General features: G+C 40.1%; 1 protein-coding gene across 3 annotated transcripts in view; it reads right to left on the reverse strand.

Annotated features, from left to right (window-relative positions):
- Nucleotides 1–13,059, reverse strand: part of LOC117527072 (protein sidekick-1-like) — a 747,725-nt gene that overhangs the window by 129,286 nt on the left and 605,380 nt on the right. For all 3 annotated transcript variants that reach the window (XM_034189250.1, XM_034189251.1, XM_034189252.1), the window contains one exon: nt 8,888–9,003. In XM_034189250.1, the coding sequence (XP_034045141.1) occupies nt 8,888–9,003 (116 nt within the window). The remainder of the gene's footprint in view (nt 1–8,887; nt 9,004–13,059) is intronic.

The following is a 13,059-nucleotide window of genomic DNA, read 5'->3' on the forward strand; positions in this document are numbered from 1 at the left end:
ATTTGTCTGTATTCCGTTGTGCACTTCACAACATTAAATTGTTACTGTTTGGCTTATCCATTGCCCGTTCATTTAACGCCCCCTGTTGTGGGTCCGTGTTCCTACACCATCACAACAAATCCGATTGAACATCTCTGGAGAGATCTGAAAATGGCTGTGCATTGACGCTCTACATCCAACCTGATGGAGCTTGAGAGGTGCTGCAAAGAGGAATGGCCAAAACTGCCCAAAGATAGGTGCCCCAAGCTTGTGACATCATATTCAAGAAAACTTGAGGCTGTAATTGCTGCCAAAGGTGCATCAACAAAGTATTGAGCAAAAGGTGTGAATACAAGTGACTTCTTAGTTGTTTTTATTTTTAATAAATTTGCAAAAAAAAAAATAATAATAATAATAATTTTTTCATTTTGTCATTATGGGGTGTTGTGAGTAGAATTTTAAGGGGAAAAAAAAGAATTTACTCCAATTTGCAATAAGGCTGTAACAAAACAAAATGTGGAAGAAGTGAAACGCTTTCCGGATGCTCTGTATACTGAGTAGCCATATAGAGACACTGAGCTGGAAAGAATGTGAAGCAGGTTAGGGTGATAAAAGATGGAGATGAAAATATGCCACTAAGCAGGTGCATGTGCTGAGAAGGTGGATGGAGGGGGTGTAGATCTGTGAGGTGCAAAATGGTTTCATGTAGTGAAAGACCACCACAGTCGCAAATGATTACTTTGATAGGTTAACAAACAACCGCAGAAATCTCTATGAACTACAATGCTCTCATGACTTTTAAATCTGTAACGGTACTAGTGAGCATGTTGATGTAAGCCTGGACAAATGGAGGTATGGCCTACAGAAAAGGGAAAAGCAAAAGCAAGAAGCAATACATGTGCATGAGTGAGTGGGAGAGAGGTGGAATGGTAAAGGTAAAAGGAACAGCAGTCGTGAAGGTGGATATGTTTGAATACAGCTGGAGTGAGTGGAGAAACGTGGCAGTCATGACTTGTGTAAAAGGGTATCTGCAAGCGTGAAAGTTTATAAGATGGTAGTGACACCAACTGTGTTGTATAGCTTGGAGGTAGTGGACAGGATGCAGACTTGGAGGTTGCAGAGCTGAAGATATTGTGATTTTTGCTGTGAGTGATGAGGGCACACAGGTTTAGAAAATCATAGATGGACAGAGCGAGTCAGGCAACTTGAAGAGAAAGTGAGAGAGGTCAGTTTGGTCATGTACAAAGGAGTCTGCAGGGTATATCCAGAGAATGATGCTGCAGATGGAGTCATCAGGCAGGAGATGAAGAGGATTGCCAAAGAGGTTTATGGATGTGGTGAGAGAGGACATGCAGGTGGCTGGTGTGACATATGGATGCAGAAGTAAGGGTGAAACAAAGATGGATTATCTGCTGGGGCGAGTGTGAGCAGGTGCAAACAAAAGAAGAAGAAAAGTTCATGACGCACTGTTATATTCTGAAAGCCAATGAATGTGCCATGCCTTCAAAATACCCCGGATACCACAAAGTTCGATAAGTATATTCATTTACTAATCTTCCTAGTCAATCTATAGTTCTGTGAGTTTCTCCCAGGAGTGGGTAGTAACACATGAAATTACCACGCAATGATAAAAATGTTTTGTTTTAGAGGAACAAACACCTTTTATATTCATTTTAAAAACTGTATTCCTAAACATGAGTATTTTTTTAGCTAGTAATCTATATTTTTTACTTACCTTCATTTGTCATATTTTCTTCATTACAACTACTCTGCTCTAAATCATTGGAAGAAGAAGTGATCCCAAATAGCAATTAAAATGGAAATAGGCATGCAGAAGCTGAGAGCTGGTGTCATATGTGACGTTTTCTGCAGTTTTAACACTGTCTGCACAAAAACAGTGCAATAAAGTTTGACAAGTAACACAACGCACATTCCTGTTATAAATAATGTGACACAAGTACAGAGTGCCTTCATGCAGCACATCATTCTGCCAAGTGTAACTCGTACACGCACACATTGTTATGAGAGTGCACATAAATGTTGGCGTGGCAACAGTCCAAACTGAAGTAAGTTAGTGATGTACATGATCCCATGCTAAGGAGGAGTCCCATCATGAAGGATATAGCAAAAAGGATTTCTTACATATTAAAATATTTTGTCCGTCAGAAAATCCTTAACCCGTTGGTCTCCCAATTTGAGGCTCTGAAGGACAGATGATGTCACATTTCCTCCGGCAAGACAGAGATCTGCATTTCACAAAACGATTTACCCAGTTTCAATACATACATGCGTGCTGGGGGAAGCTGGATTTCAGTGGGGTTTGTTGTGGTCTGAAAGAATGATGTCATACTTCCTCACTGTTTTTGAATTGTCCTCACAGTGAGGACATCAAACCTCCTCACCAAGAGAATCTGCCAGGTGTATGCACTGTCTTTTTTTTTTCCAGTAGTCTGACCTAGAACAGCTGCCCTGCATGTTGCTGCATTGGGAACTGTCCACGATCTACTTGTGCAGAATTCACACCCCACATCGGAGCTTTGGCCAATCAGAAGCCCAGTCTGATGAATTGTACAGCTCCAGGATGTAAACTCATGAGTATCATAAAGTAAATGAGTAGAGGACAAAACGTTAAGCAAATGTGCAGGCAGCAGGAAAGCTCTCCACCTGATGTCCACAGTTTTGAGCACGCACAAGACTTTTTGAACAGATTTGGCAGACATCAGCTAACAAGGAACTCATTTTGATGATGGGAACAGGACTTTGGTAGGATAAAAATGAACACAAATTGATATCCAAATTAGTATCAACTCGTGATAAGTTTCCTTGATCAGTCATAAGTGACACAAGTTTTACATGGGCAGTAGAAGAATTTTCATGAGGCAACTGCGAGAACACAACTCAGATGTAGGGTTTAAGGAAGTATCTTCTGCTTTGAGTAATTTATTAACTAGGTATTTCATTACCTTTATGCGAGTGATTTTTATGGTAGTAATTGTAGTCTTACTGCAATAGATTTTCAGTCCTGTATCCACCACTAGTTTCTCTGCAGTGCAATTAAAACAGTTTGTGTGAAACTAGCCTCTATTCCACAGTGTTTTCTGAATAGTCTTTCTTTTATCTGCAACACCATATACTAAGGAATTCTCCTTGTACCAATTTTCTGTGGGAGTTAAAACAGCTGCTGTTTGATAAATACACAATTCTTTTTCAAGATGTCAGCAAAAATACAAGGAAGAAATCTTCAAAAATGACTAAGAATACAAAATCACTGACTTCCTATTAGATTAAAGTCAATGAAGCCCAGAGACAGTCGAGAGGCTGCTCTTCCATCTGCCTAAGGCTGCTGCACTGCACTCACCCTGTCATGGTATTATAAGGTTTTCTATTGTAATTTATTATCAGTATTTTACAGTTTGGTTCTAGTAAAAGAGAGCTGAATTGGTGCCCTCAAGCATTTGATATCAGTCCACTTAAAAAGGGTGCTGGGAAGATTGGTTCTACTGTTGATGTAGTTACATGAACATTATGTACTGGAATGCAGAGAAAAGCCATTGTGTGCAGAACACATAGGACCTGGGCCCCAGACAATGCCGTATTGCACACTGGACAATCCTTTGAAAAGTTGATGAATCACCCACCACATTAAACACCAGTTTGCATCTTCTTGATGCAGAATCTAAAAATGACATGTTTAGAACCTAATTAAAAGTAAAGGTGCCATGCTCATTGGTGGAATGTCACAGCAGCAGATTGCACAAGCATCCCATGATTATATGTCCAGTATTTCAATCAACTGAAAAAGTGCAGCCAAGACCATGTGCAACTATACGCTAACAACCCTCATATCCGCCACGGGAGCCAACAACATTGCTGCCGTGTTACCACTGGGACTGCTGCACAAACCAGATGACATCATGAGAACTAAATGGGAAGCTGGTTTGCAAAACTAAGAAATTCTGCAATTATTTTTTTTTTACGTACTCCAGAAAGAAATGTAAGATAACCAACCAAGTTAACTGAGGCAGCTTTTCATTATCACTGCTGTCAACGTGCTTGTTCTGGGGAGTGGGTTAGACATTACCCTTGTAAAACACTTGGTGGTGATTTATGTTGTGATTTGGCGCCATACAAATAAACTGAACTAAGTTGAAGAAAATTCATTTAGACACATGAAACAAAGATTCATTTGATGATTGCCAAATGAACAGATTTCATCATAAAAACTGCTCACCACCTTTGGTATTTTAATAAAATGGGGTAAATGTTTCTCATAGTAGGGTAGTTTTTACATGCCCACACAGAAATGACATGAAACTCTCTAAAGCCACCTTGACACTTGACACTGGCACGCAATCTTGCATGCTATTAAGTAAACTTTTCATAATTTATTACCACCCTTGAAAAATGTCATCTACTTATTTTATAAACACTAATCAATCTAGTGTCAGGATACGTGGTCGCGTGGCACAAAAGGTGGGTGGACACAAATGCAAACTCTCAGATGATACATAAGATGTAATAATAAGTTTAATCTCAAAAACAGTCCAGGGTCCAGTACACAGAAAGGCAGCCAGCATAGCAAAGGTACAGATGAGGGCAAGGAAAAAATATGTAGTCAGGAACTGGCTGAGGTCAAAGGCAAGGAGAGATACAATATCAGAGGCTGAGGCAGAAGGCAAAATCCGGATAAACAGAAAAAGGTCAAAAAACACTATGATCAAGGCTGGAACGAAGATACAAAGCTCAACAAGCTGGCACCACAGTGAGGGAAGTGAGGGCTTAAATAACAGGTGATGTAACAAGGTGCACGTGTAATTGAGGGTTCTGGAAGGAGGTGTGGTCTGGTGAACCAAAGAGATGGGATGAGAAGCAAGAGAGAGAGAGAGTGAGTAAAAATGAAGCAGATCATAGTAAGAGGAGTTACTGAATGAAAACCAATGATGAAAGTATAACATGCCCACAGACAAACAAAAGGAAATGTGAGCAAAATAAAGGGCAAACTAAGAAACAGAGCGACAGACCTAAAAATAGCACAAGAATAATAAAAGACTATAAACAAGACTAGAACCAAATCTGAATATGACAGAAGTGTAAATCTAATCACAAACATAGGAACTAAGACAGAACACATTATAACCCAAACTAGAACAGAACGTGGCCAAAGTATAACTAATAACCATGACAGAAAATAAGCAACCAAACTATGGAATGACCAGAAAATAAAGAAAAACAGAAACAAAACCAGAACCTACAGCAAAACAGATAATGGAATGAGTTGAACAAATGATCACAGGAAACAATACCAAAAACAAAAAGAATACAACAAGATAATAAAATGCCAAAGATGCACAATAAACAGAACCAGAGAAAACATAATACAAAATGATCATAAAAGGGCAACCAAGAGGATCAAATAAGGGGAGGGAGACGACAATAGGGTACAAACCCATAACCTCACCCGAGCCAGGACCCATCCTGACATCTAGAACCTGTGGATCCCAATGGGCAATGTGCTAGTATGGTTTATTTGCACTCCGCATTACTTAAAGTACTTCATGAATTATTATTATTGTTATTACTATTATTAGCTGGGGTTTTGAAACATACAACTGAAGAAAAGATACTACAATAACTAGCTCTCAACACAAAGTAAACCTGGAAAATGTTGTGAAAAATGGACAGCGACTACACCTTTAACCACTTTCAAAAAACAAGCAAACAAACAAATAATCAGCCTATAAATGTTATATTTATATTTTTGTTCAGTGTAGATAGTAAGCTACTTGAAATAGCGAGCTACATGAGATAGACAGCTAGACAACCAGCTAATGAACAGACAGATTACGACAGACAAATAGACACAATAGATTACGACAGACAGGCAGGCTAGACAACAGCTAATGAACAGCTAGACATGACAGACAGACAGACAGACAGACAGACAGATAGATAGATAGAGAGATCATGCTCACCTCAGAAAATACATTTCTAAATGAAAGACGAACTTGCTCTCATTCAGTTGAGCAAAACTGAAGGTGTTCTGTATATTATTAATGATCTTTGTGGGCGCTGATCTCTGGGGATAAATTTAGTTTCTGCTTCATGTCATTAATGAACATGTTTTCAGCCAGTCTTCTAACCAGCACAATGAGCCTGTATTACACTTGATGTTTTAAATTTAGTTGTTCTTATGGATACAGAATGTAATTTTCTTTTTTGTGGTTGTGTCACAGTCTTTCAGCAGTGAGCGGTACCACTGATTTGCACTGATACATTTTGCTGTAGTTTTTAAAAAAAAAGTCACATCAAACAGACAGAAAGTCATATACAATTCATCTTCCAACAAACATTCACATTCCTAACACACAGAGTCAGCAATGCACAGCATGTAAGTGATGCCTTTTCTTTGTCATGGTAATAAGTTCCTTCAGGGTTGTTTGCCACAGTCAACTGAAGAAAGATACCAGAACTAGTACACGGAGAACTCTCACAATAATCATTGGCTCTCACTCTGCTAACCATTATCCAGCTCACAGCTTCTTCATTTTCTCTCATTTCTCACTTGTCTCCTGCCTCACTTTTCTTAACATGTTGCCTTCTGTATTTAATTCTCTGAATTTCTTGAACCACTTTTCATTATTCTTGGCCGTGACCCCTCACTTAGGGCTAAGATTATGAGTAAACAAGAGCAGAGCAATGCATCTTGGGAGGTGATCTCTGAACTAACAATCCCACAAGAGGTTAAAAAAATTTACATACAGTAGTAAAAAACATTTTAAGTTCACTGATGTGCATAAAAGTTTTGAAAAACAATGAAAATCTGTCAAGTATCTATTATTTATTAACGAAATATGTGACCACGAAACACCTTTAAAACATTTTTTTAGGAGATAAAACATGATCATTCTAGAAAATGGTGCCATTAAATTAATGAAACTGCAGATCATCAGGTTTTTACAATAACTTTAAGAAAACCTGCACCCTCTTCAACATTTCTGGAATCTCTTTGGACAACACTAGCATACAATGAAGATCACTGCGACTATGTAATATCCCATAGATCTAGCTGCTACCCACTGAACACTGCCACCTGCTGCATGCTTAGTGGATGCTGGACAGCTGATGGATTAGGAGCAGGTGTGGTTGCCAATGAGAGTGACAGACTGTTTTAGCAGGGAAATGTACTAAATTCAGTGCTTTTTTTTTTACTGTTTCATAGTCATACTTTAAAACTACACTGTAGAAAGGATTTTATACAAAGTTAGGTACAAAAGAAAAAGAAAGTGAGACAGATGGTTGACTGGAGTCCAGAGTGAAGCCCCCTTTCACACGGGCCTGCTTCGAGTTGCTTCATGCCAATGCAGGAATGTCTGCGTCAGTTTCAAGCAGCAAGGGGGCAGAGAGGAGGTGAGAGCGCAGAGGAGGTGCTGCAGGCAGACTGTGCGCTCTGATTTCTCTTCTAGTTTATATGTATTCTTGTACTGCACTGCTGGTCTTCGCTCTGATTTCTGTTATACTTTATTATTCTTCCTGTGACCGTGAGCTGCAGCTAGGGTTCACTGCGAACTGTCCGTGAGTGGACATGGAGATGTCTGGAGTTATACTGGATTGTCTCTGGCAATCAGTCTGTGAGCAGGACTTATGGACTTTATTTAACACAATCTCAGGAGGTGAGAGCGACTGTTCATATGTGCTCTTTGAGTGGTGTAGTTTTACTGCATTGTGTTACGGTATAAAAAGATTGTGTCAACAATCCTGAGTGATTTACAAGCTCGGCAACAATGGAGCACAGTAGGAATCATAAATCGGCATCGGGTAATGTTATATTGTATGGGTGTGGCACCCAGTTATGTTGAGTACTGTTAAGTTGCCTTTTTGTGTCTAGTGCTCGATGCAGAAAAAATGAAACGTTTAATTTTTGGTATCGTTTTGCTTCGCCATTTGCGTCCCTCATGCTGTTGTGGAGTTGAGCTGCATCGTCTTGGCACTAGGCTGCATCAACGTGGCGTCGTCATGAGGTCACATGATGCAACTCGAAGCAGGCCCAGTGTGAAAGGGGCTTGAGTGGAGTCCGTGAGAGAGACAGGCCTTTTCTCCACAGAAATGTACTAAATCAGAGAAATAAACAGCTATCTTTTTTTTTTTTAGTTAACAGCAGTTACATTCTAAAACTCAAATAACATGGTCACAAGTATATACAACCCTGCAGAAAGGATTATCTATGAACTGCTTACCAAGGCCTCTGCTGTTTTTGTATGATCTTGGAAATTGAAATCAGGTACTGCGATTACCATAACAATTATGTGGTCCAAACAAGAGAATAAACAGCCACAGACTGCTTCTTCCCAAGTGCAGGACCAACAGACTGAAAAACTCCTTTGTCTCTCAGGCCATCAGACTGTACAACTTCTCACTCAGGGGGAGGAGGAGTAGCAGGAAGACAGAGAGCCAGTAAACCAGTATTGATCAGTATGTCTGGTATTTATATTGTGTATTTATAATATATTTACAAACTGTTTTTTACTTTCACTTTTGATACTCTGTGTGCTTCTTACCCTGTGTGTTGCTATACAGTGCTGCTGCAAAATCAATTTCCCTGAGGGAGTCTTCCTAAGGGATCAATAAAATTCAATCTAATCTAATCTAGATTTTTTTTTTTTTTTTTTTTTTTTTTTTTTTACAATTTTGTATCTATTTTTTGAGTAACTAAATGTAAAGTGAGGAAATTCATTCCTCCATGTAAAATGCAGGTCATATTTGTATGAAATGGATAAAATAGCTCACATGTGGTTCAGATTTACTTGTTTTAAAAGACAATATTTCAATGAGAAGAATGTTTTCGAGATCTGGCTTCAAGTCTGTCTTACAGGGCTTTACTTCAGCGTGCAAACACCATCTGGAGGCTTACCTTGTATCCCTGGTTAATGCCGTTTATGAACTGCTGCGGTGGAGGATTCCATGTGAAGCGGATGGTGGTCGAGTTGACAGCCACAATCTCCACCTCCTGCGGAGGTGCTGTCGGAACTACAAACACAGACACTCAATATTATAGCACCAAACGTAAATATGAAGCGTATTTACAAAAAGTAAACTTGTCACAGCAGTTTCAGTTTGACCATTTCTGCCTGAGATCAATAAGCAGAAACAAATAGCCAGTTTTTAATATGATGCTTTCACTCTTTACATTTTGAAGTTGTGAAAAGTTTTGGGATCTTACACAATAGCCAATTTTACATTTCTGCTAGGCCTGCAAAAGTTAAATGCCAGATGTACAATATTGCTGCTGCAAAGACCTAATTTCTCAGAGAAATTCATCTCATTTATTGTATTTTATATTAGCAGATATTGCATAGTATTAATTTAGCAATAACTCAGTGAGTGGAATATTCAGCAATAAGTGCCTGATTATGTACAATGGCTCACAAAGTGAGTTCAAATAAAAACAAATCCATTTAGACCCACGTTTGAGTCACTTTGTTTTTCCATTCACTTCTGACAGGAACTCACAGGACCAGATGGTGCTCACCAGAAGTTGGACGACTCTCATAAATTGTGGGTTCTCACTGGTTTACTGACCAAGCAGCCCTGTTGACCTTTACAAACCCATATATTGTATCTTAATAGGATGTCATGATTTATGCATTGAGAAATTTAACGCATTGCTACATGAATCATGACATTTGAACTGCAGTAACACTTCACAGATTTATTTGGTCTTGCTGTAGAAGTTGCATTTATTTGCTATATGGCTTCATTACTGAAGCACCCTGGTACTTACAGCATTACTTGTATGACGTTATACCATACTGATTTCCAACCATCTGCATAAAAAGTAAAAGTACTGCTCTTCCATGTTGAAAATTTAATCTCAAGTCAAAATCCTAGTTCAATTTAGAAGGAAACTCAACAGGGTACACACCTATACCAAGGCTAAAAACACCTTATTATGCATTGATAATTTCTGTTGTGATATCCTGGCTTGAATACATTACGCAGCTCTCACACAAAAATGTAATGGTATCTATACGAGGTCAGGCACAACTCGGCAAGACAAAGCTTGTTTCTATAACTAATTTGCACAAAACGTGATGAAAAGGCCTGGACATGGCCTGCAATGAATCTTAAATTTTAGTGTGAATCTGCATAAAGAGGCACAACCATGAATATTTAAAAGACCCCCCAACATTCATGCTTTTTTTTTTTTTTTTTAACATTTTGGGCTTTGGCAGAGGAATGAACTTGAGGTACTGTATATAATCTTCTTAGTAAGTTTTCTATTTATCCTCCTGCAGGAGAAAGAAAGTCCAAGTTTTCAGGGTCCTGGTGCTGTCTTATTTATGGTTCTGAGACTTGGACACTAACCAGTGACCTAAGGAGATGACAGGATGTTTCTGGCACTAGGTCTCTTTGGAGGATCTCTGAGTACCGCTGGAATAATGTTGTCAAATGAATGGTTACTTCCGGAGGCTCAGATGAGGAGTGTCAGTGAAGATGTTTTAATTTCACAGACATTTTGGCCATGTTGTACATTTCTCTGGGAATGACCCAGTGTACATGTGCATCAGTGTTGAGGACCCCAGCAACTGGAGAAGACGAAGAGGGATGCCCACTTTTCACCTGGCTGTGGGCAGATACATTTTTGCATTTGAGAGGTGGGGTTGGACTGCTTGTCTGCCTGAGTGGTTGCCATCCAAGACCATAGCAGTTCCACAGTGTGGTGGATGCTTCCAGAATTGACTTGACTCATGCCAATGTAAAGGAGCCATGGAAGTACAGTATGTGGTCAGTGATGTTGAACCGTCTGAAAAGCACAGACAGAGTTATATCTGTAAATGGAACATACATGTGCCTTAATAAGAGAGCTGGTGGAATACACTGCTACTTGTATTGGAGTCCCTCATATATACCATGCAGGGGATTTATTTAAACTAACAAGTGGAGGAGGAGGTACACCATGAGTCCACTGTATAGTTAGAAAATAGCGCAGCAGTTATTTTCATTATCGATTAACCCGTTGATAATTTTGCTCCTTAATCACTTTGTTGTTTGGTCCATAAAATGTCAAAAAATGGTGAAAAAGTTTGATCCATGTTTGTCAAAGCTCAAGATAACATCAACAAATCAAAGAGGAGTAATGAAACCAGAAAATACTTTCATTTAAGAAGCTGAAATCATAGAATATGGACATTAAAAAAAGACAGAAAGAAAAAAAAGACTCAAAACAGGTCTGTGTATGAGATCCTACAGATGCTGTACTGGTGTGTCATGGTGAAGAAACAGCTGGGCCAGAGGTAGAAGCTCATGGTTTACCAGTTGATTTGCATGTCCATCATCACTTAACAGTGGAAGTGAGGTTCCTCCCATTTGTACGAGGTCTGTTAGAAAAGTATCGTACCTTTTTATTTTTTTCAAAAACTATATGGATTTGATTCATATGTTTTTACGTCAGCCAAGCTTGAACCTTCGTGCGCATGCGTGAGTTTTTCCACGCCTGTCGGTTGCGTCATTCGCCTGTGGGCAGGCTTTGAGTGAGCACTGCTCCACTCCTCTCGTCGTTGTTTCATTGCGAGGAAATGGCGGAATGATTTGGGCTTTTTTTCCATCAGAATTTTTTCAGAAACTGTTAGAGACAGGCAGCTGGAAACCATTCGAAAAAATTTATCTGGCTTTCGGTGAAAATTTTACGGGATTCACAGAGAATAAGGAGTGTTACTACAGCTTTAAGGACGGCTCACAATGGCGCACGGCGCACCGCGCTCCGAGCCGCCATTGAGAGGCAGAAACCACCACATCATTTCTAAACGATTGGCTGTGTGGAGCCGGGACCGTTGTGTGCAATTGCTCTGGTTATCACAAGAGCTGGACATCAGCCATTTTCCGGCAGATTTCACTTTTAACAAGAAATTTTGTCATGGAAACCGCGCGGAGGCTTCGCGCGTCACGACCGATTCGCTGATGAAGCGAGACAAAGGAACACCTCCGTTTCAGAGTGTTAGATGACAAGTTGGGACATGCCTATCTCGGCTTTCAGTGCTTACCAGTTGAGTGAGTATAAGAGAAATTGTGGAGAGCAGGGCATGTCCCAACTTGTCCTCTAACACTCCGAAACGGAGGTGTTCCTTTGTCTCGCTTCATCAGCGAATTGGTCGTGACGCGTGAAGCCTCCGCGCGGCTTTCCATGACAAAATCTCTTGTTAAAAGTAAAATCTGCCGGAAAATGGCTGATGTCCAGCTCTTGTGATAACCAGAGAAATTGCACACGAAGGTCCCGGCTCCACACAGCAATCCGTTTAGAAATGATGTGGTGGTTTCTGCCTCTTGATGGCGGCTCGGAGCGCGGCGCGCCATTGTGGGCCGTCCTTAAAGCTGTAGTAACACTCCTTATTCTCTGTGAAGCCCGTAAAATTTTCACCGAAAGCCAGATACATTTTTCGAATGGTTTCCAGCTGCCTGTCTCTAACAGTTTCTGAAAAAATTCTGATGGAAAAAAAGCCCAAATCATTCCGCCATTTCCTCGCAATGAAACAACGACAAGAGGAGTGGAGCAGTGCTCACTCAAAGCCTGCCCACAGGCGAATGACACAACCGATAGGCGTGGAAAAACTCATGCATGCGCACAAAGGTTCAAGCTGGGCTGACATAAAAACATATGAATCAAATCCACATAGTTTTTGAAAAAAATAAAAAGGTACGATACTTTTCTAACAGACCTCGTATCTGGGTTTACACTCAGGAACAGGATGAGAAATCAAATATCCAGGAAAGAGTAGAGTCGCTGCTTCTTCACATTAAAAGGACATAGCTGAGATGGTTTGGGCATCTGGTCGCCTCCTTCGGGAGGCCTTCTAGGCATGTCTAAACTGGAGGAGGCCCCTGGGAAGACCTAGGACAAACTGGAGGTATTATATTTCCCAGTTGGTTGGGAATGTCTAGGAATCCCCCAGGAAAACTTAAATGATTTGGCCAGGATAGGGAAATGTGGCATGAGCCGCTAGGTCTGCTGCCACTGCGACGCCAACCCAATGAATGAATGAACGCCAATGAATGAAGGCCTCAAAACTATTAATTTAGCTCATGATC

The sequence above is a fragment of the Thalassophryne amazonica genome, chromosome 15, assembly GCF_902500255.1.
Source record: "Thalassophryne amazonica chromosome 15, fThaAma1.1, whole genome shotgun sequence".
NCBI classification, from domain to species: Eukaryota; Metazoa; Chordata; class Actinopteri; order Batrachoidiformes; family Batrachoididae; genus Thalassophryne; species Thalassophryne amazonica.